Below are 25440 nucleotides of genomic sequence, written 5' to 3' on the forward strand. Positions count from 1 at the left end.
TCTAGCCCCAGAATGGGAGCTGAGAGAAGAGTGAGCCCCACCTACCCCCATCATCTTCACCATACACACCCTGAATGGAGCATCCAGGGTAGAACACTCAGGTAACACTTGGATGGGGGTGGGGGACATATGGAACAGGTTGTTCCTCAAAGACCACAAACTCTTGCTGTTGTTAATAAGATTCAACAGATTTTCTTGAATGGATGTTTCTCTATTTCCTGTAGGCCCTTAAGACAATTTTCAGAAATTTTAAATGATTGCTTTTTAAAAAACAATTTTACCAGTAAAAATGTTGTTTTGCTGGGGAGAGGGTCTATTGAGCTCCTACTTTGCCATTATGGAAGTCCTACTCTCCAATTTATTTATTTCACCAATACCAACTATATTTCAAGTCATAATGGCCAGGTATTGGAAAAAATTTTCAATTAGCAATAACTGTGCCTCGGATATACTTCATTGGTTATGATACCACCACTGTGCAAAGCTTCCAATTTATTTTAAAATGTAACTTGAGTGGAAATGTGGTGTAGTAGAAGGAAGAACAGACTAGGTGTCAGGAGCCAGGGTTTTCATCCCAACTTGGCCTCAGTTTCTTCATTTGTAGAGTGAGGGGATTGTATTAAATGACCTCTAAACTCCTTCTAACTTTAAAATCTCATGATTTTATGAAACTGAAACTACTGTAGCTGTGTAAGAACAGGAAGTATGGAAACAATCCACTGACCTTTTTTTAACCAAAAAATGCTCCAACTTGTTTTTAATTAGAACATGCATTTCATTTCCAACTCTACCTAGTTAATAAAATTGCTAGTTTATCACACGATTTGCAGTCAAGACATTTCTATACCCAAAAGTTTACTTCCTAATCATTAGAACTGATTGGTACGACAGCTTAATGTTAACTGAAAGCACACTATAATTTGCTGCCATTTTACCCACATTATGAGTTTCACAATTACTTTCTCTTAGAAACAATTCCAAGTTTTTACCTTCTGCGTAAGGCTGTAAGGTCATACCCTCAGAGTGTCTCTTAATTATCTGTATTTATTCTCAGTATGTGAATGACAAAATATCAGTTTTCCCTGGACATTGCAGAGAAGAGTTGCTTCAATGGGATACCCATTTCTAGTCACAAATATAACGTTTATTTAGTAATGTTTATCTACACAGATTGCTATAAACAGTAACAGTGAGGTAAAGGGCCTCTCTTGAGTTATTTTGTCTTAACTAACCAATTTTAACCTATTTGATTTGGTATTGTCATTTACTATGCAATTTACATTAAAAAATCTATATATTCAAAGGGATTTGTTTACAATTTAAGAAAACTGCAATTGCAAACATATTTAAATGCTTTCAACTATTAATTCATGACAGACTGTCTAGTAATAAAGATACAAGGTAAGATAACTATGAATATACACTGGCAAAAGTTGCTACTCAGTGACACATTCAGCAAGTAGGAAGGATAAGAGCAAGATGGCAGTATGGACAAAGACATCCAGAAATAAGGAATCATACAATCTTTAAATATCTTGCCTTTAAAGCAAAAAAAAATTTTAAAACCGGCCATCTTCACAAACTACTTTGTCACCATCTAAAGGAATGACACAATATTTATCTTAAGGTTTATAAAAGGTGCAAATCTCTGTAGAGGAAAAACAAACGCATATCTTGAGCTTGTTCATGTCCAAATGCTAAGGTCTCTTTCTGATTTGCAAAAGTGACCCTCAGACTTTAGCTGTTAAAAATTTCCAAATGAGGCCATCTGCTCACCAAGATATTTCTATGTTAAGAACCTTCAGTAAGGCATCTGGCCCAGTTTGTATAATCCCAAATTACCTTGGTTTCAACTTAATTTTTGTAAACTGGAAGTCCCTTAGGAAGAAAGTAAAATTTTCAATCTTTAAAATAAAGAGATATAAAAAATAAAACCTTATCATCTTGCTCCGTTTTCAGATTACATATTCTAAAACTGTACCTTATTCATCCCAATATATTAAAAAACATTATGTTGCAACACTGATTTAGAGATTTATACACTTTATCCTTTTGTGTGAGTACATAATATTATAATGTAAAATTAGTACACTATAATTAAATGCCCTTTTTCTTGGCATTTCCTCTGAATGAATCATCCTAGGAAGCTTTTCTTTCATCTCCATTTGTCTATTATTTCCCTGTATAGAACCACCTTAATATGAAGTGGTTAAAAGAAATGCCTTTAAGACTTAGTTATGGACCCTACAATAACTGCTTTTCAAGTAATTTAAGATTTTGTTAGTTGAAAATAATGGTTAATGACCACAATGGACTAGGGACCACTTGCAATCATATGAAAACAAAATAGCTTCATATCTCTTAGTGGGAAAATTATCCACACCTTGGAAACACTCCTAAACTTCTTGGACTACAGTTTTCCCATATCATAAAATAACTTACTTTGAACACTATTCACACCTCAAAATGAATTATTACTGACAGTTACTTCAATATTATGTGTTTGTTTATGTGGTTAAGCAAAATCTTTTCCATCAGCATCACTGGAAATGTATAGAGGGAATTAACAGAGAAGCAACATTTATATTGAGACTTTAACCACATTTCCAGTAATGCAACGGATTCATTAAAAGTGCTCCCCGCTGCCAGAAGAGCAGTAACAACTATGGTTTCAGAGTAAGAAATGCTGAAAAGGAAAAAAATAACAAAAAAAAACCCGAATCCATTTTTCAGTTGATTATGCATCTCAGTATTAACTCTAGCTTTAAAAAGAAGATCTTGCATCACTTACTCTGGTAGCAAAGACTATGAAATACTGGTTTCATGTTACTTACCAAATTACCTTTATATAACAAGAGTGGGCACCTAAGTTAGATAAGATCAGCTATCCACCCACCAATGTCAACAATACTAATCTCTCCCATATCAAATTATCATGAAAATTTTCTTAAAACTATAAACCACTAAAGTAAGTATATTAGGACCTTTTCTGAGAAATAAAACCTTATTACATAGTTATATGGCCATTCATGAGGTGCTTATGTTTTCGAATTGAATGATTACTACCAAACAAATGAAAGCGAGTTCATACTGGAAAAGAGAACTTTCTAAGTGAATGTATACCAGTATTTTATTAATTCTAGCAGGTAAAACTTGATTATGTTGTTTGGGTTCTTCCTTGTTATGTCAGGCTTAAAGAAACTAATTAAATTACTGAAAAGTAAGGGAAGATCTTGTAATAAAGAAATTCTGAAGTGTCAACACAGATTAGAGTCTTGATCATCTAAAGAGAATAATATGTAATACTCTATTTACCTAAATGTTAATATTTTTTAAATGGACACTGATTTATACACATGTGAGCTTGTGTATGTATGCACGACATCCCATTTACTTGTTTCTTAGTAAACTTCGAATAGAAAAAGCAGCACATTTAAGATGGCAATAGAAAATAAATGTACTTTCTAAGCTTTTCAGATTACTCCCAGTATAGCGACTTTCAAATTACATAGGAATTTGTAAATCTTTAAAGAAAATTGTGTAGTTTGGTCCAAAACAAAAACAATGCCTCATTTTTTGTGGAAAAATAAAATTCTAATCACTAGATGATAGTTATGGTGCTGCTTAATGATGAAGAATATTCTAAATAGCAAAAGGAGAATGAAGGTTTTTTTCCTTCAAAAAGTACATATTTGCAAATACTTCAAAAATTCTAAGTATAGGCCGGGCATGGTGGCTCATGCCTGTAATCCCAGCACTTTGGGAGGCCAAGGTGGGCGGATCATGTGAGGTCAGAAGTTCAAGACCAGCCTGGCCAACATGGCAAAACGCTGTCTCTACTAAAAATAGAAAAATTAGCCAGGTGTGGTGGCACATGCTAATTCCAGCTACTTGGGAGGCTGAGGCATGATAATTGCTTGAACCCAGGAGATAGAGGTTGCAGAGAGCCGAGATGTGCCACTGAACTCCAGCCTGGGTGACAGAGTCAGAATCTGTCTAAAAACAAAAAAAAGTAAGTAATCTATTGAGTAAGACATCAAACTATAAATGCATGTCTATTTCTGATACATTCTAATTTTAAAAGTTTATAAATTCATTTTCACATCAATTTCAATTGGAGGGAGGAGGGAGAAGAAACAATAAACTTACACTATCCTCTTTTATTTTCATTTTAAGAAACAGACACTTTCCCTCTAAATTGTCAGCATAAAGGAGGTTTTAAAAACTACAAAAATTGGGAAACCAATCTGATTCATCTGGCTATAGATATCAAATGAATGTCAGGCTTCAAGAGGGTAATGTGGTAATATCAAACAGGTAGCAAAAATTATGCATTGAGCACAACCAGGACAGTGACAAGAAAATAATTTGGGGATAATTACAGATGCTGCATTAAATAGATTGTGAAAGATGTAAAACTCAAATCCCCTTTTAAATAAATCTTATCTAAAAGAAGGATTATAGAAAATGGGAATGTATGATTTTTTTTAATAAAACAATTCTGCTTCAGTGCAAATATGTAGTCCAAAACAACAAAAAAAGAAAATGTCTTATGTGACTTAGCACGAACAGTTTCCACAGCCTTTCACACTATTGACAATTTCTTCTTGTAGTTTCTTTCTTTCCTCCTCTTTGGATATATTTTCTTTCTTTGCTTCCCATTTGGGGTTATCATGGTTCTGCACACGGCTGCTCTGTGTATGCCACATTTCTGAATAGATACTATGAGGGTTAGCAAGCAAACCATGGTGGGTACCACGTTCGGCTACCTTACCCTAAAAAGCAAACACATGAGAAACACGGAGAAAGGTCATTTAACTAGCATAATAACTGAAAATACCAAATACTTTCTAACTAAGGATTTTGAAGGATTTGCATTCATTAAAATACTTCTCCCAATTCCTCATACACAGTATAAATGAAAAAAAATTTAGGTAGGAATGCTTTCCTTCCTGTTGAGCTATCCAGTGCCAGTGAACAAACAAAAGGCTATAAAATTTCTAATACCATAAACACCATTTTACTTAAAGGAAATAAAATTGTAATGTTTCATTTGTCATTTTGAAGGGAAGGTTAAAATGTAAAAAGGTGATATTTTCCGTAATCAGAAAATATTCAAATCAAAAGCACTGCTATTTACACAGGCACTTAAAAGATTTAAAAATAATATCCTTAAATCCTTATGTGTACTTTGAAATAAAAAAGATTTCATAAAATAAAAAGATTTAATGAAAATGAAAAGCTTACTTCTTCCAGTAGCTGTTTTTGTTAACAATGGTTATTAAACTTAACACTGCAAAGATTTGGTGGTATAGATTCCAAACTCTGATCTACAATTAATTTGTTTCTTGATAGCTATGGTTAACCATGCTGAGAGACAAAAGGAACTCTGTCACTTTTACTGGTATTCCTGGGAACAGGACTTTTACAATAAACCCTTAAGTAAAATAACTGAAATTTGTCTGTGCCTACTTTTAAGTATTTACATGTAAGGTTATACTGCTGTTTCTTGATTTATTCATTTCTGGCATTATCTACTAACTCCCTATTATGGAATACGGAGATTCAACACTCATACTATCCCACATTCCCACTACTCCATCATTTACTCTCCTAATAACATCAGTTACATCACAAATTTTGATTCAGTGTTTACCTTATTACAACTATGTAAGTATTCCCTGCTTAGCTAAGTAGGTACTAGGATTATATATACATTTTCTTATACAGTCTTTTAATCCTGCTAGACTTAGTAACTTGCTTGTTTCTTTTTCATTTGCTTAGTTTTCTATGTCACTATTGGAAATCTCTCTAAAGTTTATTACAGAATTACAAAACCCTTTTCAACAGTATTTTCCTCATAATCAACTACATTAGGTAATCTATTAGTTTATTTCCCCCCACCACCCAGAGATATTTCCTTCAGAGCTTTTAGGTTGTTTTCTACATCCTCAATTCTGAAGTTGTATGATAATGTGCCCTGATATAGCTTTATTTTTCCTTTCATTTTCTCGACTTTATTTCAGCAAAGACATTTCTCATTTCTAAAATCTTGTTCTCAGGTCGTTCCTTTATTTATTTATTTACCAAACCCATTTTAAAATGTTGAAATATTTCAAGAGTGATACAATGAACAACACTATATGCTTCTCCTAGTTTGGCAACCGTTATTTTTTCTTACATTTGCTTTCTCCACCTCACCTTCTCTCTATATATACATTATTTTTTTGCTACACCATCTGAGAATGAGCTGCAGACATCATTACATTTCACCCCTAAATATTTCATTAGCATGTATCCCCTAAAAACAAAGACATTCTCCTATATGACTTAAATACAACTATATCACACTCAGGAAATTTAACAATGGCTGGCCATGGTGGCTCATGCCTGTAATCTCAGTTCTTTGGGAGGCTGAGATGAGAGGATTGCTTGAGCCCAGGAGTTTGAGACCAGCCTGGGCAACATGAGGAGATACCTGCCCCCGCCCATCTCTACCAAAAAAAAACAAAAAACAAAAAACCCAACAAAAAAAACTGAACAATGATATGATATTCTTATTTAACATACAGCCCATATTCAGACTTCATCGATTGTACCAATAATGTCCGTTATGCTTTTTTCCCATCTAGGATCCAATCAGGATCAACGCATTGAATTTATAACAGCTTTGTTCTAGTCTGTGTGTGTGTGTTTGTGACGTTGATATTTCTAAAATGTCCAGTCCTGCTTTTAAAAGACTGCCCTTCAATTTGTATTTGTCTAGTTGTTTCTGATTATTAGATCCAGGCTAAACTTTTGTTTTTTTGAGATGGGATCTTGCTATATTGCCCAGGCTGGTCTCGAACTTCTGGGCTCAGGTAATCCTCCCACCTCTGCTTCCCAAAGTGCTGTTATTACCCGCATGAGCCACCACGCCCAGCCCAGGTTAAACATTTTGGGTAGAAAGAAAAGATAATATATCTTCAGTGCATTACATCAGGAGGTACATGAGTTCAATTTTGCTCCATTACTGATATTAGGTTTGATCATTTGGTTAAGGTGACATCTACCAGTTTCTCTATTTCTCTATTTTCAAGGTATTTTTTTCTCTAATTAGTAAGTAATCTATGGTAATTTCAAACCGTGCAAATATTCTAGCCTCAATAGCTTTACACCACATGGTTTCAGCAACGAGTGAGGACCCTTACCTGAATCAATTATTACAATGGTGGCTGTAAAATGTGATTTTCTAAATTTGTAATTCCTTTTACATTTCATGTGTTAGTTGGCTTTCTTCCTAAAGGGGAACTGTCCCTTTCCCCTTGATAATTTTTGTTTTAGCAGTATCATCATGGATGCATAGATGTTTTTTATTCAATGTATTATAATTAATTAGTGTCATTATTCTTTTTATGCCCCAATTGGCTAGTGGGAGCTCATTCAAAATGGTTCCTGTGTCCTCATGACTTGTGTTTGTTAGTTTCCCTGACCCAGATCAGGAATCAACTACTTCTCCAAAGAGTGTTGGTTGCTTTTAGTGAGGAACAGTATTTAGTGCCCAAGATCTGGTTGCCAAGTATACTCATTACTACTGGGTTTTCACTGCTTCTAGGCCTCTTCAGTGAACAGAGTTAGGACATTTTTTAAAAATCATAAATTCAGACTGATAATTCTATTCCAATATATCGCAAGGGTCTCCTCTTCTTTGCCAATTCCATATTTGTATCTTTCTTCTCCCAAGAGATCTGTTTCCCAACATCAATGTATTTACTCATAAGCTCAATCTTACACTATACACAAAAATAGTCTCAAAATGGTTACCCCCCCACTACTACCAACAATACACTAAGTTCGAATTTCCTTTGGGTTATTTTTGTCTTTAAAATATATTCCACGAAGGGTATATAATCAAAGTAATATGTTCAAAAGTTACTTGGCTTAATTCTATTTTTCTTCTGGGTGGTTATGTTAGTAATTTTATATGCAATTAGTTTTACTTCTTTCTGTTTGTATTTAATTTTTATTTTTCCCCTTGTTGATTTAATTTTATTTTTGAAGGTATAAAAATACTAAGCATGGTTCAAAAGTAAAATATTAAAACTTCATTCTCTTTTCTGTATCTAACCCTTTGTACTCGCATCCCATAGGCAGCCAATTGCTTTAGTTTCTAGTTTACCCTTTGAGTTTGTTTTTGCAAAAATAAGCAGATATACATATATTCTTTTTTTCCCTATCTTCTTTGCAAAAGGTAGCATGCTATATTCTCTTTTATATCTACTTTTTTTTTTCCACTTACTAATATATCCTACAGATCAGGCCATATAAGTTTCCTTTACTTTTTTTGTTGTTGTTGTTTTTAATTTTTGGAGACAGAGTCTCGCTATGTTGTCCAGGCTGGTCTCCACCTCCTGGGCTCAAGTCATCCTCTCACCTCAGCCTCCCAAGTAGCTGGGATTACAGGTTACTTTTTTTTCTTCTGTCCTTATTTTAGAAATACTATATTTTCCACGATCTCTGAGCATATTAAGAAAGTCTACATTTTCCATTGAGTTCCTTTTTTTCTGTTTTGGAGGTCTATCCACTGACATTTAAGAATAGAGCATTGAAAGGCTGACCGGAAGCTCTGTGTGCATTACGATGCCTTCTAAACCAGTGGACTTCATGGTAGGATGATTATGTAGATATCTGGACATTTTGTTGGGGTTCCCAAATACAAGTATCTTTTTTTTTTTTTCCTGGGGCTGCTTTTGTTTCTCCAGAGAAGAATCCTCCAATTATTTGCTGATGAGGAAAGGAGTAGTGATGGTAAAATAAACAACTGGTTGGCAAAGTTCTTGGAGCCAGTGGCACAAGAGGGCCTGTGGTCCTATCCTTTGGTATGTTTTGATTTTCAGTTAATCTCTCCCTTCATTGTTAATGTGCCTGGTGGTCTGCTTGTGTCCAAAGCCAGTAATTTCCTGATAAGTAAATCTCCAGACTTGTGCTAAGGAACTTTATTTCTTATGCAGTCTTACACTTAATTGTTACTTTCAACCTCATGCTTATCACCACTTTTCATCATACCTGGTGCCTTCAATTCCTGAGCCTTTTCAGGGGTCTACAACATGAATCAATTTGCTTTTTTTAAAAAATTGATGTTTCTCTCTTTTTCATACACAGTATTGAACTTTTTAGCTCTGCTAATCTATCTACTTACCAGTTTCCCCAATTTGCTGATATCTCTTGTCCACTGTTATTTCCTCTCCTATTATTTTGTCCTTATGGCTTTGTACTTATTATACTTATTTATTAACTTTCATTTTAGTATGGTTAGGGGAAGAAGAGATAAACAAATGTATCCAACCTTCCACGTTTAACTAGAAGTTCCCTAGATATGCCGTCTTAACATTAACACTACTATAAGAAATTGCTGACAGAACACAGAGGTGACAGATTATTAGTCAAAGTTAAGGTCATATTAGTTTCACTAGAAAATGAAAATCTGTTATGTTCATAATCAGACAACTACAGAATCATCAAATTATGAATAATAAAGAGATTCTTCTTTAGACACAGTTGCTAATGATCAGTAATAAATTAGGTCCAATTACAACCCAAAATCCAAGTGGCAATGGTATAAAATAAGTGTATAGATACTATGAATTACATGGCATGAGGCAGGTGATCACATGCCTGCTAACATATTTTAACAACTTCTATTTGTAAAAAAAGGCTCTCACTAAATGGCTGCATAGAATCAGAAAGCTTATAAAAAAGTAGCAGATTTTATTTAATATTCTTGAACATCAATGATATAATAAGGTATATTTACAAAATTTCCCATTTAAGACATTCTGGTACAACCATACCGGAAAAATCAGTTTGGTAATGAATGTAAATATTTAAGAACAAACCAACAGAAAGGCCTAGGGTCACAAGCATGCAAGCAACTTATGAAGGTAATAGTATACAAACCACAACACTGAATACCCTATAAGAAATTTTAGTGGAGTGAAAAAGTCCCTTTAAATAGTTCAATATACAGATAGTACATGAGAATGCTTCTCTCTAAACTCTTATTACACAGGTTTTCAAAATGTGACCAGGCGTGGTGGTTATGCCTGTAATCCTAGTACTTTGTCGGGGTGAGGCAGGCAGGTCGCTTGAGCTCAGGAGTTCGAGACCAACCTGGGCAACATGGTGAAACCCCATCTCTACAAAAAATTAGCTGGGCGTGAGGCACGTGCCTGTAGTCCCAGCTACTTGGGGGGCTGAAGTGTGAGGATTGCTTGAGCCCAGGAGGTCGAGGCTGCAGTGAGCTGAGATCGTGCCACTGTACTCCTGGGTGACAAAGTAAGACCGTGCCTCAAAAAGAAAAAAAAAACCAAAATGATAAAGAATTGAAGATATATTTATTAGAAGGGAAAAATAATTACAGAAAAGGCTGAATGCAGGGTAGAAAACTGCATAATGTTAGAAATAATCAAGTACTAGGCGGGTGTGGGGAGAAGAGGTCCTTACAGGAAGGAGAAAATAAAAATTATTGCAATTTTCAAATCTACCCATCACAATAGTGGTACTCTGATTTGTCTAGACTTTTACAGTATACTCGTATAGTAATTTCCTTAGAAGAGATAAAGCAGGCTATATTTTTCTTACTTTCCCGAGAAGGAAAAACATAAAATAAAAATGACCATGTTTGAAAATGACCACTTTATTTTATGGTAATTTTCTTTTAACCATCAAGGGTATGTGCAGGTATTAGAAAAATAAAAATATATAATACAGCAAAGACACTGAGCAAATAGTCTATTCAGAGCAAAAATGAATGCAGAAAAGTTATTTTATATATGCACCATTGAAAACCTGCTTCTATTGTGAAGATTTAATGCTTTCCTGATTAAACTTTTGTTTGTAATACTTTAATAGAGAGTGAGTTAATATAGTTTATTCCTTCTTGGAAGTGACATGCATTATTTCCAATCAAAATGGGCTAAAAACAGAATCTTATCAGGATTCAATCTCAACCAAATAATGTAAGAAACAATATTTAAGCTTCTTGTATCTATAACAATTTCCAGTGTTCCTCAAATACTAAACTTCAAAGTTAAATCTCTTACCTGGTCCAAGACAATGATTTCATCTGCATCAACCACTGTTGACAATCTGTGTGCAATGAAAATAGAAGTTCTGTGTTTGACCACATCCTTCATGGCACCAAGAATAGTCTGCAAGTTTGGTAATATGAAGAACAGGAGAAAATAAAAAGAACTATGCATTAGGCAAATGTAAATTAAAATAATCATACATTTCCTAAAGGAACACAAAAAATGCCAGTTAATCTTTTATTATGTAAATTTTATACTGATACCAAATATTACACCTAATCTAATTGCTAAAAGGAAGGGGAGAAAGCAAAAAGAGAAGGCAAATATGATCACATTATCATAGAAAAAAATTCTTTAAGATAGGCAACATTTCTCAAAATTACAAAATCTGGGAGAAAGTAGTAAACATTATAAGTAGTAAACATATCAACTCTCGTGATAACAGGAACATAGCCACATATAATGTTTACCAATGAGAACAAAACTAAAATGAGGAGAGACTTAAGTGATAGGACAGAGAGAAATTCAAAATAATCCAAAGATAGGGAGATTCAAAGACTATAGGAACATTTGCTTTTCCTTAGTTCAAACTCAGAGGACAGAAGGGGAAACAATGATAACTGTATATTTTTAACTGCAGAAACCTCTTTTTCAAAAGCATTCTGACTTCCTAATGCATCCCGGAAATATATTTTTGTTTATTCCCTGTAAAGTATAAGAGTTGTGTATATATTCAGCTATACTTGGAAACCTGGGTCTAAGTATAGCAAGCTAGATGGAAACAGCAGTGTGGGGAATAGGGATATACCCAAATTTCCTATGAATATTTCTGAACATTTTATTTATTAAAGGAATAAAATTATCAAGAGCAAATGGTTACCCAGGAAAAGATCTTATATTTTACTAGGGCAGACTGATAATAAGGTACAAGGCCAATACTAAGAAAGCCTGTTATGTTTGTGAGGACTCCTTTTTTAACCTTTAACAACTTAAACTCTGACATCCTACTGAAGACACTGGACTTTTTTAAAAGGCCCATTAAAATTTACCAAATCTTCCAATAACTCCTCCCCTTGGGGGGTTGTCTGTTGGCTCTTAATGGGTTATGCTCTCTGACATAATAAAGCTGTATGATTCAAATAATGACTGTTGGTAGGTCTTTTAGTTTGTGGTAGTATGACACATTTTTAGGTAAAAAGTTCTTATAAGCATGTTCCTACTTTTCCTATGAATGGGGTCTGGTCCTGCTTATGGTTCACTTTAAATATAACAAATCCCCAGGCTAACCAATTCACTTCAAAATTCAATTGCTTTAAATATGCTGCAGATCAAACAATGGGCCCTGAAACTTAACTCTGTATGCAAATATTATGTCACACAGCCTGCAAAGCTGAATTAGGCCTATCCTTCAACACTAGGTTTACACTATGTATTGAATTAAAAGGTAGTTGAATGAAGGCAATTGACAAATGCATCTGTCTATCTTCAGTTCTAGATTAAGGGGATATGATAATGAAATTACCATTGTTGTTGAGACTTTTGTATGTAATGTAAAGATGTTGCTATGAAATCTAACGCAGCTGTGGGGCAATGTCATGACATCAGTGTCACATCTTGGTGTTTCATAACACTTCCAGTGAAATGAATACAAATTGATACCAACACTGCAGCTTGTGTATGCCTGACTTGCATCTCATGAGTTGCTCCATGATAAGTGAAAGACTATCTGGTATGTACTATGTCACAGGTTTCACAATCACTTCCATGACTATTTTAATGAGTATTAAGTGGCAATAGGAGAGAGACTGAAACTTTCTTCCTTTGTCAGCATATCAGGTGATTCCTACAGCTTTATAAGATGCAGGGGCAATGCAACAACAGCATAAGTTATCACATAGTTCCAAAAGGAGACACATTTGCAAATGGACTTAACACTGTGGTATTTCTAGTTCAATGCAACCTGGCATTCTTACCATCAACACTTGCCATATGGAAAAGGGGAGATAGGCATTTTACTCTATAGCACTTACTATTGAAGTTTATTTAAAATACAAAGTAATGCAGCCATTTTACTGAAACTTCCAAGTATTAAATATTGAAGAGCTAGTAATGGGATGGCTGGGTCATATGGTACTTCTAGTTCTAGATCCTTGAGGAATCGACATACTGTTTTCCATAATGGTTGAACTAGTTTACAATCCCACCAACAGTGTAAAAGTGTTCCTATTTCTTCACATCCTCTCCAGCACCTGTTGTTTCCTGACTTTTTAATGATCGCCATTCTAACTGGTGTGAGATGGTATCTCATTGTGGTTTTGATTTGCATTTCTCTGATGGCCAGTGATGATGAGCATTTTTTCATGTGTTTGTTGGCTGTATGAATGTCCTCTTTTGAGAAATGTCTATTCATATCCTTTGCCCACTTTTTGATGGGGTTGTTTGTTTTTTCTTGTAAATTTATACCCAAAGGATTATAAATCATGCTGCTATAAAGACACATGCACACGTATGTTTATTGAGGCACTATTCACAATAGCAAAGACTTGGAATCAACCCAAATGTCCATCAGTGACAGACTGGATTAAGAAAATGTGGCACATATACACCATGGAATACTATGCAGCCATAAAAAAGGATGAGTTTGTGTCCTTTGTAGGGACATGGATGTAGCTGGAAACCATCATTCTCAGCAAACTATTGCAAGAACAGAAAACCAAACACCGCATGTTCTCACTCATAGGTGGGAACTGAACAATGAGATCACTTGGACTCGGGAAGGGGAACATCACACACCGGGGCCTATCACGGGGCGGGGAGGGGGGAGGGACTGCATTGGGAGTTATACCTGATGTAAATGACGAGTTGATGGGTGCTGACGAGTTGATGGGTGCAGCACACCAACATGGCACAAGTATACATATGTAACAAACCTGCACGTTATGCACATGTACCCTAGAACTTAAAGTATCAAAAAATAAAAATAAAAAAATAAAGAGTTTTATATTTTAATCATAACTTACTTCTTCAGTAATCGAATCTAACGATGAAGTAGCTTCATCATAGAGTATGACTGGGGGGTCCTTCAAAATGGCTCTTGCAATTGCTACTCTTTGCTTTTCTCCTCCTGGTAAAGGAAAAGTTTACTTTAAGGAAGCATAGTGCATGCATATTTTATGTTTCTAGTGTTTCCATTGATTACAACCACCAAGTAATACATTGAACATTTCCCTATTCTCCTGATCACAGTTCATTTTACTGAGTTGTAGAGTTGAAGTTCATATATAATATCTTTTGACAAATTACATTCCCTTAAACATGAATGCACTACTGAATTCTGACTTCATAGCAGGTGGGAAGAATGAGAATGAGGCAGGAAGGTAACAACTTTGATTCTACTATTATTATTCTACCAGAAATATGCTCATTATGTGTTACTTTATATTACAGATAATTCTCAATGAACAGCAATCTCAGAAAATTTCAATGACAGAATTGACAATGCCAAAAAAATCAATATCTGAAACCTGAAGACATTAAACTATGAATAACTGAATTCGTCTCTTAAGATAAAAAAGTAGCATTCAGCCAGTATTCTCAAGGATTGTTTTTTGACAGAAAGCTATTATTTTCACAGCATTCTTCAAAGTTAAAGGCATATACTAGATATCTCTTCCTTTATTTAGGTATTTATTATAGGTCTCTAGCATATCAAATTTTTAAAATAGAAAGGATACAGGCCCAGAAAAGTTAAGTGATTTGCTCACGGTCACTGAGCAAGAACCTGGACTAGACCCATTCCAGTCCAATGCTCTTCTTATCACAATGTGTAAGCCCACATTTATTCCTAAACACAAGAATAAATATTTTGAAAGTATTTCTTAAATAAATAGGGAAAATATGCAGTGAAATGTATAGAAAACTTTCTTTTATTACTGGGACTACTGTAGGTCTAAGGTCATCAATCTTATATAGAACTATAGTTGGAAGTACAGAAGATGGTACTCTGCTGACTATGTCCCTTTTAGCTTCTTTTCTTGTCTATTATACATTATCAATGTCTGAAAAAACATATTTTTCAGCTTAAGTAACCTCTTTAAGAAATAAGCTCTAACCATTATCTGGTACATTAAATATTTTTATTTTTACTTGTTCTACAATTATTCTCTTTGGCCTATAAAGGGGCTCCTTATTTTTAATATTAGTAAGTTTATATTTATGCTAGCCATATGCTTCCCCACCTCACAAGATCAAAATTCTCCTAACAAGGCAGGTACCATAAGTACTATCTTCCTGCCTACCTATCAACCCAGTAGCAGAAAGTTCCTCAAAGAAGTAGATATTCAGAGGAAGGACTAGTTTTGAAGTGCCTCTCAAATTTCAAGTGGAAACCAACTAAATTGTAATTCTATTCAATAGTATTTTGGAACTCGGAGAAGAAATGTCTGTTTATTCTCTAACATAATTATTAGCATAGATGCTAAATAATAAATTGCTCATTTTGAGAGGTATGGTTGTAAGGAAATGGGAAATAGGTAAGAATAAAATTTCTTTAGCTACTCCTATCCCCCACAGGCATGCAGAAAGGAAAAATAAGATTACAAAACAGAACACAGCATAGCTGGCTGAGGCAAAGTCATGCATTAAGAGGGCTAGTTCATATTACATGATAAATTAGGGATCGCCAGAATTAGCCAAATGGACACATAATTTGGGGGTGGGCCAGATAACTGGAAATTACTCCTATTAAAAGCAGTAATAAAGTGCAAATGTGGACTGGAATGATACCGGCATCTTATACTACCAGGTAATGACCCAACCAACTTAACTTGAAAGTAATCTTTGCTTAAAATTTTCTAAACCTAGCCCAAAACTTTCTAACAGACTGCCAATTCCTGGGAAACAGACCTGTTTATGCTTCATTTTTTAAACTTTCAAATCATTTAGCATAGTAGCTTGCACATAGTATGTATCTAATAAATGAAGCCAGTTTGTAATGAAGAGGAATGGGGATTCGTTAAAATTCACATAGAGTATTTCTCATTCTATTTTTGCCTTACCTCTATCTATAATGGATACATTTCCTCCCCAAACTAAACTAGACATTGCTATACTTTTGAAATTCAAATAATTTGGGGGTAAAGAAACATTTTTCTGTGTCCTCCAAAAAAAATCAGTCATTTTAGGGTAATTCATTCTTAAACCTAGCAATCTCATAATTAAACATTTAACAAGAAATGTATAAGCCTCAAAATATCCTTGGCCACAGAACAAAGGACATGAAAATGAAGTTGGCTGTAAGGAAAATATAGCAGGTAACAAGATCAAATATAAAGAGGTCTAAAGTACTGAAAACATCTAATGATCTAGGAAGTTATGATGAGAGATATACACTATTCATTATCAAATTACTTCTCCCTACCCTCACTACTTTCCCAGGTAAAGAATGATACTGTTTTTGCTTTATCACGAAGACTATAGATAACAAGTTAGTAATGATCTGAGCATATTTTGATAACTTAATATCAAACACCTACAGTGTTTGTAGCTGCAAGTGAAAAAAAAAAAAAGACTTGCATGACTTGAGAATAGTTACTAGTATGTTGAATTGGTTACAGTGAGGGCTAGAAGATTAGTAACCCAATCAAATGTGACTCAATGAACACTACATTTTGAAGTCTCTCATCACATTTTCTAAAACATGGCTCTGACAATTAGAGTTTGAAAGAAGTATACAAGAAGGGGGCAGGTCTAAAATCTCTGATCACCTGAAAGCTTGAGTCCTCGTTCCCCTACTTGGGTGTTGTATCCATGTGGCATTCGAAGAATTGCATCATGAAGTCCAGCTAATTTTGCCACCGCATACACTTCCTCAGGTGAAGCACTGATGTTTCCATATAAGAGGTTGTAATAAATAGTATTATGGAAGAGGACAGCATCCTGAAGCAGATATACTGAATGAATATATATCTATATCTATATCTATATATCTCTCTCTATATATGTTCATTATTAAAAACTCAAACAGTAAAGAGACAAAGGCATAAAGGGTAAAACATGACAGTCCCTTTCATCATCCCTCATCTGCGAAATCCCATTCCCTTCCCAGGGGTAGTCATCATAAACAATTTAGTGTGTATCATTCCAGACTTGTTCCTGCGAATTTATATATATAAACATATGTTTTTTCCCCCCAACGCAAGTGTGGTCATTCTACACATATTATTTTGCAATTGCTTTTCTCACTTAACGTATCCTGGAGATTGTCCATGTCAATAACAGAAAACTAACTCATTCTTTTTAACAGTTGTATATTCCATACTATGGAAACATCATAATTTATGTATATATTCTCCTACTGATGGATATTAATGTGATTTCCAAATTGTTGCTACTACAATGTTGGAATAAAACTATGTATATGACTTTGTACACCTGTGTGTTTCTGTAAGAAGAATCCCTAGAAGTAGACTGATGAGTTAAAAGTTAAGCATACATTTATCCTTTGATATTATTGCCCAAATGTCTTCCAAATATGGCCCTACCAGCAACCAATAATGTATAAGTACACACTACCAATGGCATATGAGGGTGCCAGTTCCGCATATATTCAGAAACACTGGATATTAATAATTTTTAGTTGTTGCTACTCTTAGGGGAAAAATGTGCTTTTTGTTCAAATTAGCATTTCCCTAATTACTAATGAGGTTTGAATATGTTTTCCTATTTTCTAAGAAGCGTTGACATTGGTATTAAAACAGAAAACAAAGAATTTATGCACTATATATATTTTTGGAGAAAGTTTACTTCAAGCATTCATTTGATATTTCAACTTATTCTCACATGGCACACTAAAGTTAATTTTCTTCAAGTGAGCATCCATCCCCTATTTTTCTTTCAATCTCTAAATGGTTGGAAGGCTATGGTTAGGTGAAATAAAATGACTCCATTAGTTCATATTAACCAGGATACCCATCTTCCTGAACATCATAATCAGATCAAGAATTTCATATATTGCTTTAAACAGTATTTAAATCATTTATATACCTATTATTAATAAAATTTCTCATATTGAGATTATACTTAAACTCAATAAGCTCATTGTATAAACAGAAACTGCTTATTTTTAAATAATTTATATTTAGGAAAAAGCTAAATATGCTAGGTGGAAATTTTGAAAATATAAAAACTAACATAAAATAAATACTGATTTTTTTGTGTAATTTCTGCTAAATGGGTAGATTTTAGCTGCTCTAGCCACAAAAACATGGGTAACTGTGAGATGATGGACATGTTAATTTGCTTCTCTACAGTAACCTAATTATATGTATCTCATAACATCATGTGAGATATCTTAAATATATACATGTAATAAATTAAAACTTAAATAATCCATATTCCCATCATGTAGCAAGATCTACTATTACATTTTGATATTCTCTCCTATCTTTTTTCTCTACTGAAATGTATTCATCTAGTATTATAAAACCAGGATACTATATTTTGCTTCCTATCCTCCTTTTTAATACTTTGTATTTGCATATTTTTCATGACAATATTCTTTAAAAACACAATATTTATGAATGGCTGCATGACTCTGATCCTATGATAATAATGTAACCATCTACTTACTGTTGGACATTTACATTGTTTCCAACTGATGCTACTATAAATAATGCTGTAATGAACATCTTTGCATATAAAGACTTGTTCACATCTCTGTTTATTTCCTTACTAAAATTTCCTACAGGCAGAATTATTGGAATAAAGGGTATGAATATTTTTCAGGCACTTGATACACATTGCCAATTTGCTTGTCAGGAAAGCTGTATACTTCCACCAGCAAAACAAGAGATTGTCCATTTTACACAGTCTTGCCCAAACTGAATATTAGGAATTTCAAAATCCTTGCCAATCTGATAGGTGAAAAAATGACACATATCCTGTTGTTGACTTAATTTATATTGCTAAGGCCTCCAATGAGGATGAGAGTCTTTTGTTTATTGATCATGTATATTTTCCCTTTGTGAATGTGCTACTTCTCAAAAGGATGAGGATAATTGTTACAAAGCCCAAGAGAATGGCAGGAATCTATTTACATGGATGAGGACACTGAATCCTAAGTAGTCACAGCTCAGAATCCAATTCACTTGACACACAGTTTAGATTAGTGTTTCTTTTTCTTTCTTTTTTTCTTTTTTATTTTTGAGACTGAGCCTCGCTCTGTTGCCCATGCTGGAGTGCAATGGCATAATCTCGGTTCACTACAACCTCTGCCTCCTGGATTCAAGCAATTCTCCTGCCTCAGCTTCCCAAGTAGCTGGTATTACAGGCGCCTGCCATCATGCTCAGCTAGTTTTTGTATTTTTACTAGAGATGCGGTTTCATCATGCTGGCCAGGCTGGTCTTGAACTCCCGACCTCAGGCGATCTGCCTGCCTCGGCCTCCCAAAGTGCTGGGATTACAGGCGTGAGCCACTGTGCCCGGGCTAGATTAGTGTTACTTAACATACAATCTATGAAACATCTCTAACAGAATAACCTAGGAGGCGTTTTCAAAAAGGCAGGTTTCTGGGCCCCACATAGTCCTCCAAAATCGTAACTGGGGTATGTGAGAAAGAACTGGAATTATTAAATTAGATTATCTAATCCAATTTAAATGATATGATTTTTTAAAATTTATAAATGGTATTGTATATATTTAAGGTATAGAACATGATGTTATGAGATACATATAGTAAAATGATTACTATAATGAACAAATTAACATCTCCATCATCTCACATAGTTACCCAATAATTTCTCTAAATGACTCATGCTAACATGTGGAATTTTCAGTGAAAAAGAGGACAGAGAAGAGTCCATGTGTGGGATCATTTGGGGGACATTTTGCAAGCCACATATCTCTGTCCAATAACTCTCTTACAGTTCTTCCTCTACCCATATTTTGATCTACTCTCCCAGGGATTTGATTCTGGCTCCAGAAATCAACTTTATAATACATACTGGCTATAACTAATTCCCACGTCTCTCTATAAGCTTTCATCATAGAAAAGCTCACATCCTATAAAGGTTATCTACTTCTTAACTTCTCAGACCTTACTTTGAATTTATTTTCCCTCCAAAGTAACACAAGAAATGTTTATTAAATGTTTAACATGGGTTAGGCACTGTGCTTGGTACTGAAGGCAAAGTGGTTAACAAGGCATACAAAATTGAGGTTGGCAGTCAAGCTACTTTGTAATTATTATAAATCCACTATGTTGAAAACTGTTCCAAATTACAATAGTAGTTTTCATTTTCTGAACAATTATGTGATAGATTTGGTATTTTACATTTATTATCTCTAATCCATAACAATAATTATAATAATTCTATCCTAAAAGATAAATGGCGTCCTTATTTTACAGATGAGAAAACGGAGGCCCCAGGCCACAGAACTAATGACGGTTAGAGATGGGGTTAGCATCCAGGTCTGTGCTCTTTCTATTCTATTATGCTATCATTCCAGGGCTTCCTATCATGCAGATTTTCCCTTCAAGTTTTTTTCCTTTCCTTTTTTAAAAAATCCCTTTTGGTACCAGAACTTCACTGGTAGGGTCTAATATTGACTAGTTCAGTAGCATATGTTGATCCCTTGATTCAAATTGTTCTAGTTACAGATTGATCAACCCAATAAATCTTCCAAAAATTTGGTTTTTTCTGTTTTTAAATACCTGAGGTACCACTCCCACTGCCCTCCGAAGGCTTTCCAGGCTCACATCTTGTATATTTTGACCAGCAAGATAAATGCTACCCTTTTGAGGCTCATAGAAGCGAAACAACAGCCTCACTATTGTGCTTTTCCTGAAATTGGAGATGAAGAAAGGTTATTTAGCTCCTATTAATGTTAGGAAAACCCAGTTTTAAACCACAGTAATCATTTTCATTATAATAAAGAAAAAAATATTACATTGGGAATCATCAGTCTATAATACAGAATTTTACAAATAACTAAATTACCCACCCTGACCCACTACCTCCTACAATGGCCACTTTCTTTCCTGCAGGGACTTCAAAGGATATTCCACTAAGGACTTTCTGGCTCTCAATGTATTCAAAATGCACATTATCAAAGGCCACGGTAGCTGTCTGTGGTGTGATCTGAAGGGGAGATGCCATCACTTTGTCCTAGCAGGGAAGAGAAAAAAAAGCCACTTTACACACTGCCTAGAGTACAGCTATGAAGACACTTTTCTAATTCACAGAAAGAAAAAGGAAATTATGGAAAAGAAGGAGGTTTATAAGTGGACTTAGACCACTTCCAAGCATGCAATTAAAGATTTGTTTTCTCATGCTTCATGGCCAAGGTAAAACAAACCCTGAATGTTTTGGTTTCTGAGCAACTTTTTTTGAGCGGGGGGAGTGGGGAGGGAGAAGGGATGATGGGCAGGGGAGGAAAGGGGTTGAGGATGCGAGGAGAGGCAATCATACATTCTGTGTCATTATTAGATAACTAAATTCAGTGTAAGTACAAATAATTCAACTTAACAAAATTTACTTTCTAGTATAAGTCTTCATTAACATTGTAAGATTTTTATTATTTATTTATTTAATTTATTTATGCTGAGACGGAGTTCGCTCTTGTTACCCATGCTGGAGTGCAATGGCACGATCTCGGCTCACCGCAACCTCCACTTCCCAGGTTCAAGTGATTCTCCTGGCTCAGCCTCCCGAGTAGCTGGGATTACAGGCATGTGCCACCACAACCAGCTAATTTTGTATTTTTGGTAGAGACGGGGTTTCTTCATGTTGGTCAGGCTGGTCTAGAACTCTTGACCTGAGGTGATCCGCCCGCCTCGGCCTCCCAAAATGCTGGGATTACAGGCGTGAGCCACCATGCATGGCTAGGTTTTTAAACACAGAAGTGAAAGCTCTAACAACCTCTTAATACAGGTGATAGCACCCCACTCCCCTGCCAATTCCTGCAAGTAAAAGAAATTGGGCTTGCTAACGTGGTGATGTAGGAATATTCCTAGAATAATCCTACTAATGGGATGATGTTCACATACTTTTGAAAAGGTGCTATATGGATTACTTACTTTAATTCGGGTGTCTACCTTGAGTAGAGTAAACAAGGTGTTCATATCTATGAGTGCTTGTCTAGTCTCTCTATATACAGTTCCCAGAAAGTTCAGGGGTAATGAAAGTTGAAAAAGCAGTCCATTCACCATCACTAGATCTCCAACAGTAAGGGTGCCTTAATATGCAATTGGCAGAAGAAAAAAAAGGGTATTTTAGATAAATGTTACATACTTTCCCAATTTAAGATAGAGAGGTTTATAGTCTATTATCACAGAACAAAATATTCTTAATCAGCAACAACTCTTATGTCAACTCAATTTCAAAGCATTAATCCATGATTTAGGTAATACAGGGAACTTAGTATATGTTAAGAGGAATGGGAAAGGCCCACCTATACACTATATATAATACACAAAAAAGAATGGTTTAAGTGAGGATAGAAATGGAAGGCTAAAAAGTTTCTCTTTTTTCCCTAAGACACTAGTAACGGTTTCTTTGTAGTGTAACATAGAAATTTAAAAATTAGTATACATTATAAATTGGAGAAAATAGACATCACGATTAAGGATGATAAACCATTCTGATGTACATCAAGTTAAAGGAAACAAAATGAAACAACAACAACAACAAAATGTTGTTGTGACCTAAATATGTGGAAAACATATTTAGGTCACAGTGAATGAATGAATACTAACTGAGTGGGGGTGGGGGGAGTTTACAGAAAGGAGGAGCAGACATTTACTTTTGAAGTGTTTTGCAAGTAAAAAAAGGAGTAGAAAGATTAAAAGGTTCCTGGTAATTCTTAAAAAAAGAGTGTTTGCAGTTTAGTCCTTTGAACTAAACACTAAATTAATTACATTGCTCTACAAGTCTACAAGAAAAATTAGAAAAACTAGATGCTAAAAAAAAAGTTGTTCTTAAAAGATCAGGTAGTTACAAACAGTAATCCCAATCAATGAGTGAGCCAGCACTAAACAAAAGGAAGTTAAAAAACCATTATCAAACAATCAAGCAAATACATTCTGATACAAAGAGAAAAGTACTCCAAGGATGTTAAAGCACTTTAACATCCTTTATAATTAAGAGATACGCATACACATTCCTTTCATTAATCTTTATAAAAGTTGAACAGCCTGTAAATGTGATAGCCACAGACCCATTACCTGCCACAATTCCCTGACTGGCGAGCACCATTATAGCTGTTAAACCGACACTGAAAATAGCACTTTGACCAAAGTTCAGCATAGCCAGAGTAGAGGTACTTTTCAATGAAGCAGTCTCATACGTCTTCAAAAATCCATCATATCTCTGTGCTTCATATCTTTCATTATTAAAATACTACAAAATATATAAAAATAACTATGGGCAAGTATAATTAAAATTTATTCTCTTAAGTGATCAGTATACTTTTCATCAGACTTCAAGTATGAATACAATTTTGTACTGTAGATTCCATTTTAAAAATTGACTTTCAATATATTGTACTATGATATCCCTGCAGCTTTCCATAATGAATTGTATTTGAAAAGTCCACAAAATTCACCCAATGAACATTTACTGAATGCTTAGCTAATTCCAACCCAGATCTAAAACAAAATCTTCAATGACACTTCCTTCACAAAGCCTTCCCCTGAGACTCTGAATTGACAATTCCCACTACCCTCACAACATTATGCCTTCTTATCTAGTCACCTGCATACTTAAGTTCTTTCAGTACAGTATAAAATTCTGGGATAGCAGGGATTAGAAAGTAATCTTTTTTTTACCACCCTCCCCTGTGAAACCACTTAGAACACATAAGAGGCATTCAGTAACTATTTGTTAAATGGAAAAATGAACAAATAAATGAAAGAATTAATGGGAAGCACTATACTAGGCACTCTGAGGGATAGAAGAGAGTCAAGAATTTACATGTCAATTTGATTAGCTTACTGTTCATTCTGAATCAAGATGCTAACGGTATATAGTCATGCATCACTTAACAACGGAGATATGTTCTGAGAAATGCATACTTTAGGTAATTTTGACTGTGCAATCATCATAGAGTGTACTTACATAAACCTAGATGGTATAGACTACCACTCACCTAGACTATATGGTATAGCCTATTGCTCCTAGGCTACAAACCTGTACAGCACATTACTGTATTGAATATTGTAGAAAACTGTAACACAATGGTATTTGTATATCTAAACAAAGAAACGGTACAGTAAAAGTATGGTAAAGAAGATTTGCAATGGTATATCTGTATAGAGCACTTAGCATGAATGGATCTTGCAGGACTGAAAATTGCTCTAGGTGAGTCAGTGAGGAAGTGGTGAGTGAATATGAATGCCTAGGGCATTACCGTACACTACTGTAGACTTTATAAACACTGTACACTCAGGCTACACTAAATTTATTTAATATTTTATTTCTTCAATAATAAAATTAGCTTACTGTAACTTTACAAACAAATTTTTAAAAACTTTTTTACTCTTTTTAATAACTTAGCTTAAAACGCAAACACATTGTACAGCTGTACAAAAGTATTTTCTTTCTTCATATCCTTATTCTATAGGCTATTTTCTATTTAAGGTTTTTTGTTTTTTGTTTTTACTTTTTAAACTTTTTTGTTAAAAACTAAGACATAATCACACACATTAGCCTAGACCTACATAGGGTCAGGGTCAAATATCACTGTCTTCTACCTCCACATCTCCTTTTACTGGAAGGTCTTCAGGGGCAATAACATGCATGGAGCTGTTATCTCCCATGACAACAATGCCTTCTTCTGGAATACTTCCTGAAGGACTTACCTGAGGCTATTTTACAGTTAACTTTGTTTTTAGAAGTAGAAGGCGTACACTCTAAAATAATGATTAAAAGTAGAAAATACATATACTAGTTAACATACTAGTTTATCATTATCAAATATTAAATGATGGGTAGCGCAGTAGGTTTGTTTCCACCAGCATTACCAGAAACACACGAGTAATAGAGTAACGAATTGTGCTACAACATTACAATGGCTACAATGTCACTTGCTGACAGGAACCTTTTAGTTCCATTATTATCTTATGGGACCAACATCATAGATGCCAAAACATCATTATACAGTGCATGACTGTATTTATGATCACTTATAAATTAATTCAGAAGGTAAAAATCTGATAGTACCAAACAAAAACTGAGAAGGAAAAGAGGACAGTTTCTAAACAAAAGACAAACAATAAAATAGTATTATTCCATCACACCTCGAGATCATATCCTAACCCAAAGCTCTAACTTACAGTACCTATTAAATTAAATGGTAGATCAAATCTTAGAGC

The 25440-nt window shown here is 34.6% G+C and overlaps 1 protein-coding gene and 1 pseudogene across 8 annotated transcripts in view; both read right to left on the minus strand.

Annotated features, from left to right (window-relative positions):
- Positions 1–355: 355 nt before the first annotated feature.
- On the minus strand, positions 356–486 carry LOC114675297 (U4 spliceosomal RNA; annotated as a pseudogene).
- Positions 487–4145: 3659 nt separating this feature from the next.
- ABCB7 (ATP binding cassette subfamily B member 7) overlaps positions 4146–25440 on the minus strand; it is a 113112-nt gene continuing 91817 nt past the window's right edge. For 6 of the 8 annotated variants that reach the window (XM_077989446.1, XM_077989448.1, XM_015127702.3 and 3 more), the window contains 8 exons: positions 23293–23467; positions 22147–22304; positions 21072–21235; positions 20782–20911; positions 16835–17006; positions 14090–14193; positions 11082–11189; positions 4146–4775 (listed from right to left, as the gene is read on the minus strand). In XM_077989446.1, the coding sequence (XP_077845572.1) occupies positions 4560–4775; positions 11082–11189; positions 14090–14193; positions 16835–17006; positions 20782–20911; positions 21072–21235; positions 22147–22304; positions 23293–23467 (1227 nt within the window). In that variant the 3' untranslated portion in view covers positions 4146–4559. The remainder of the gene's footprint in view (positions 4776–11081; positions 11190–14089; positions 14194–16834; positions 17007–20781; positions 20912–21071; positions 21236–22146; positions 22305–23292; positions 23468–25440) is intronic. The other 2 variants (XM_077989450.1, XM_077989449.1) reach the window with 1 other exon arrangement.

The sequence above is a fragment of the Macaca mulatta genome, chromosome X (genome assembly GCF_049350105.2).
Source record: "Macaca mulatta isolate MMU2019108-1 chromosome X, T2T-MMU8v2.0, whole genome shotgun sequence".
Classification (NCBI taxonomy): domain Eukaryota; kingdom Metazoa; phylum Chordata; class Mammalia; order Primates; family Cercopithecidae; genus Macaca; species Macaca mulatta.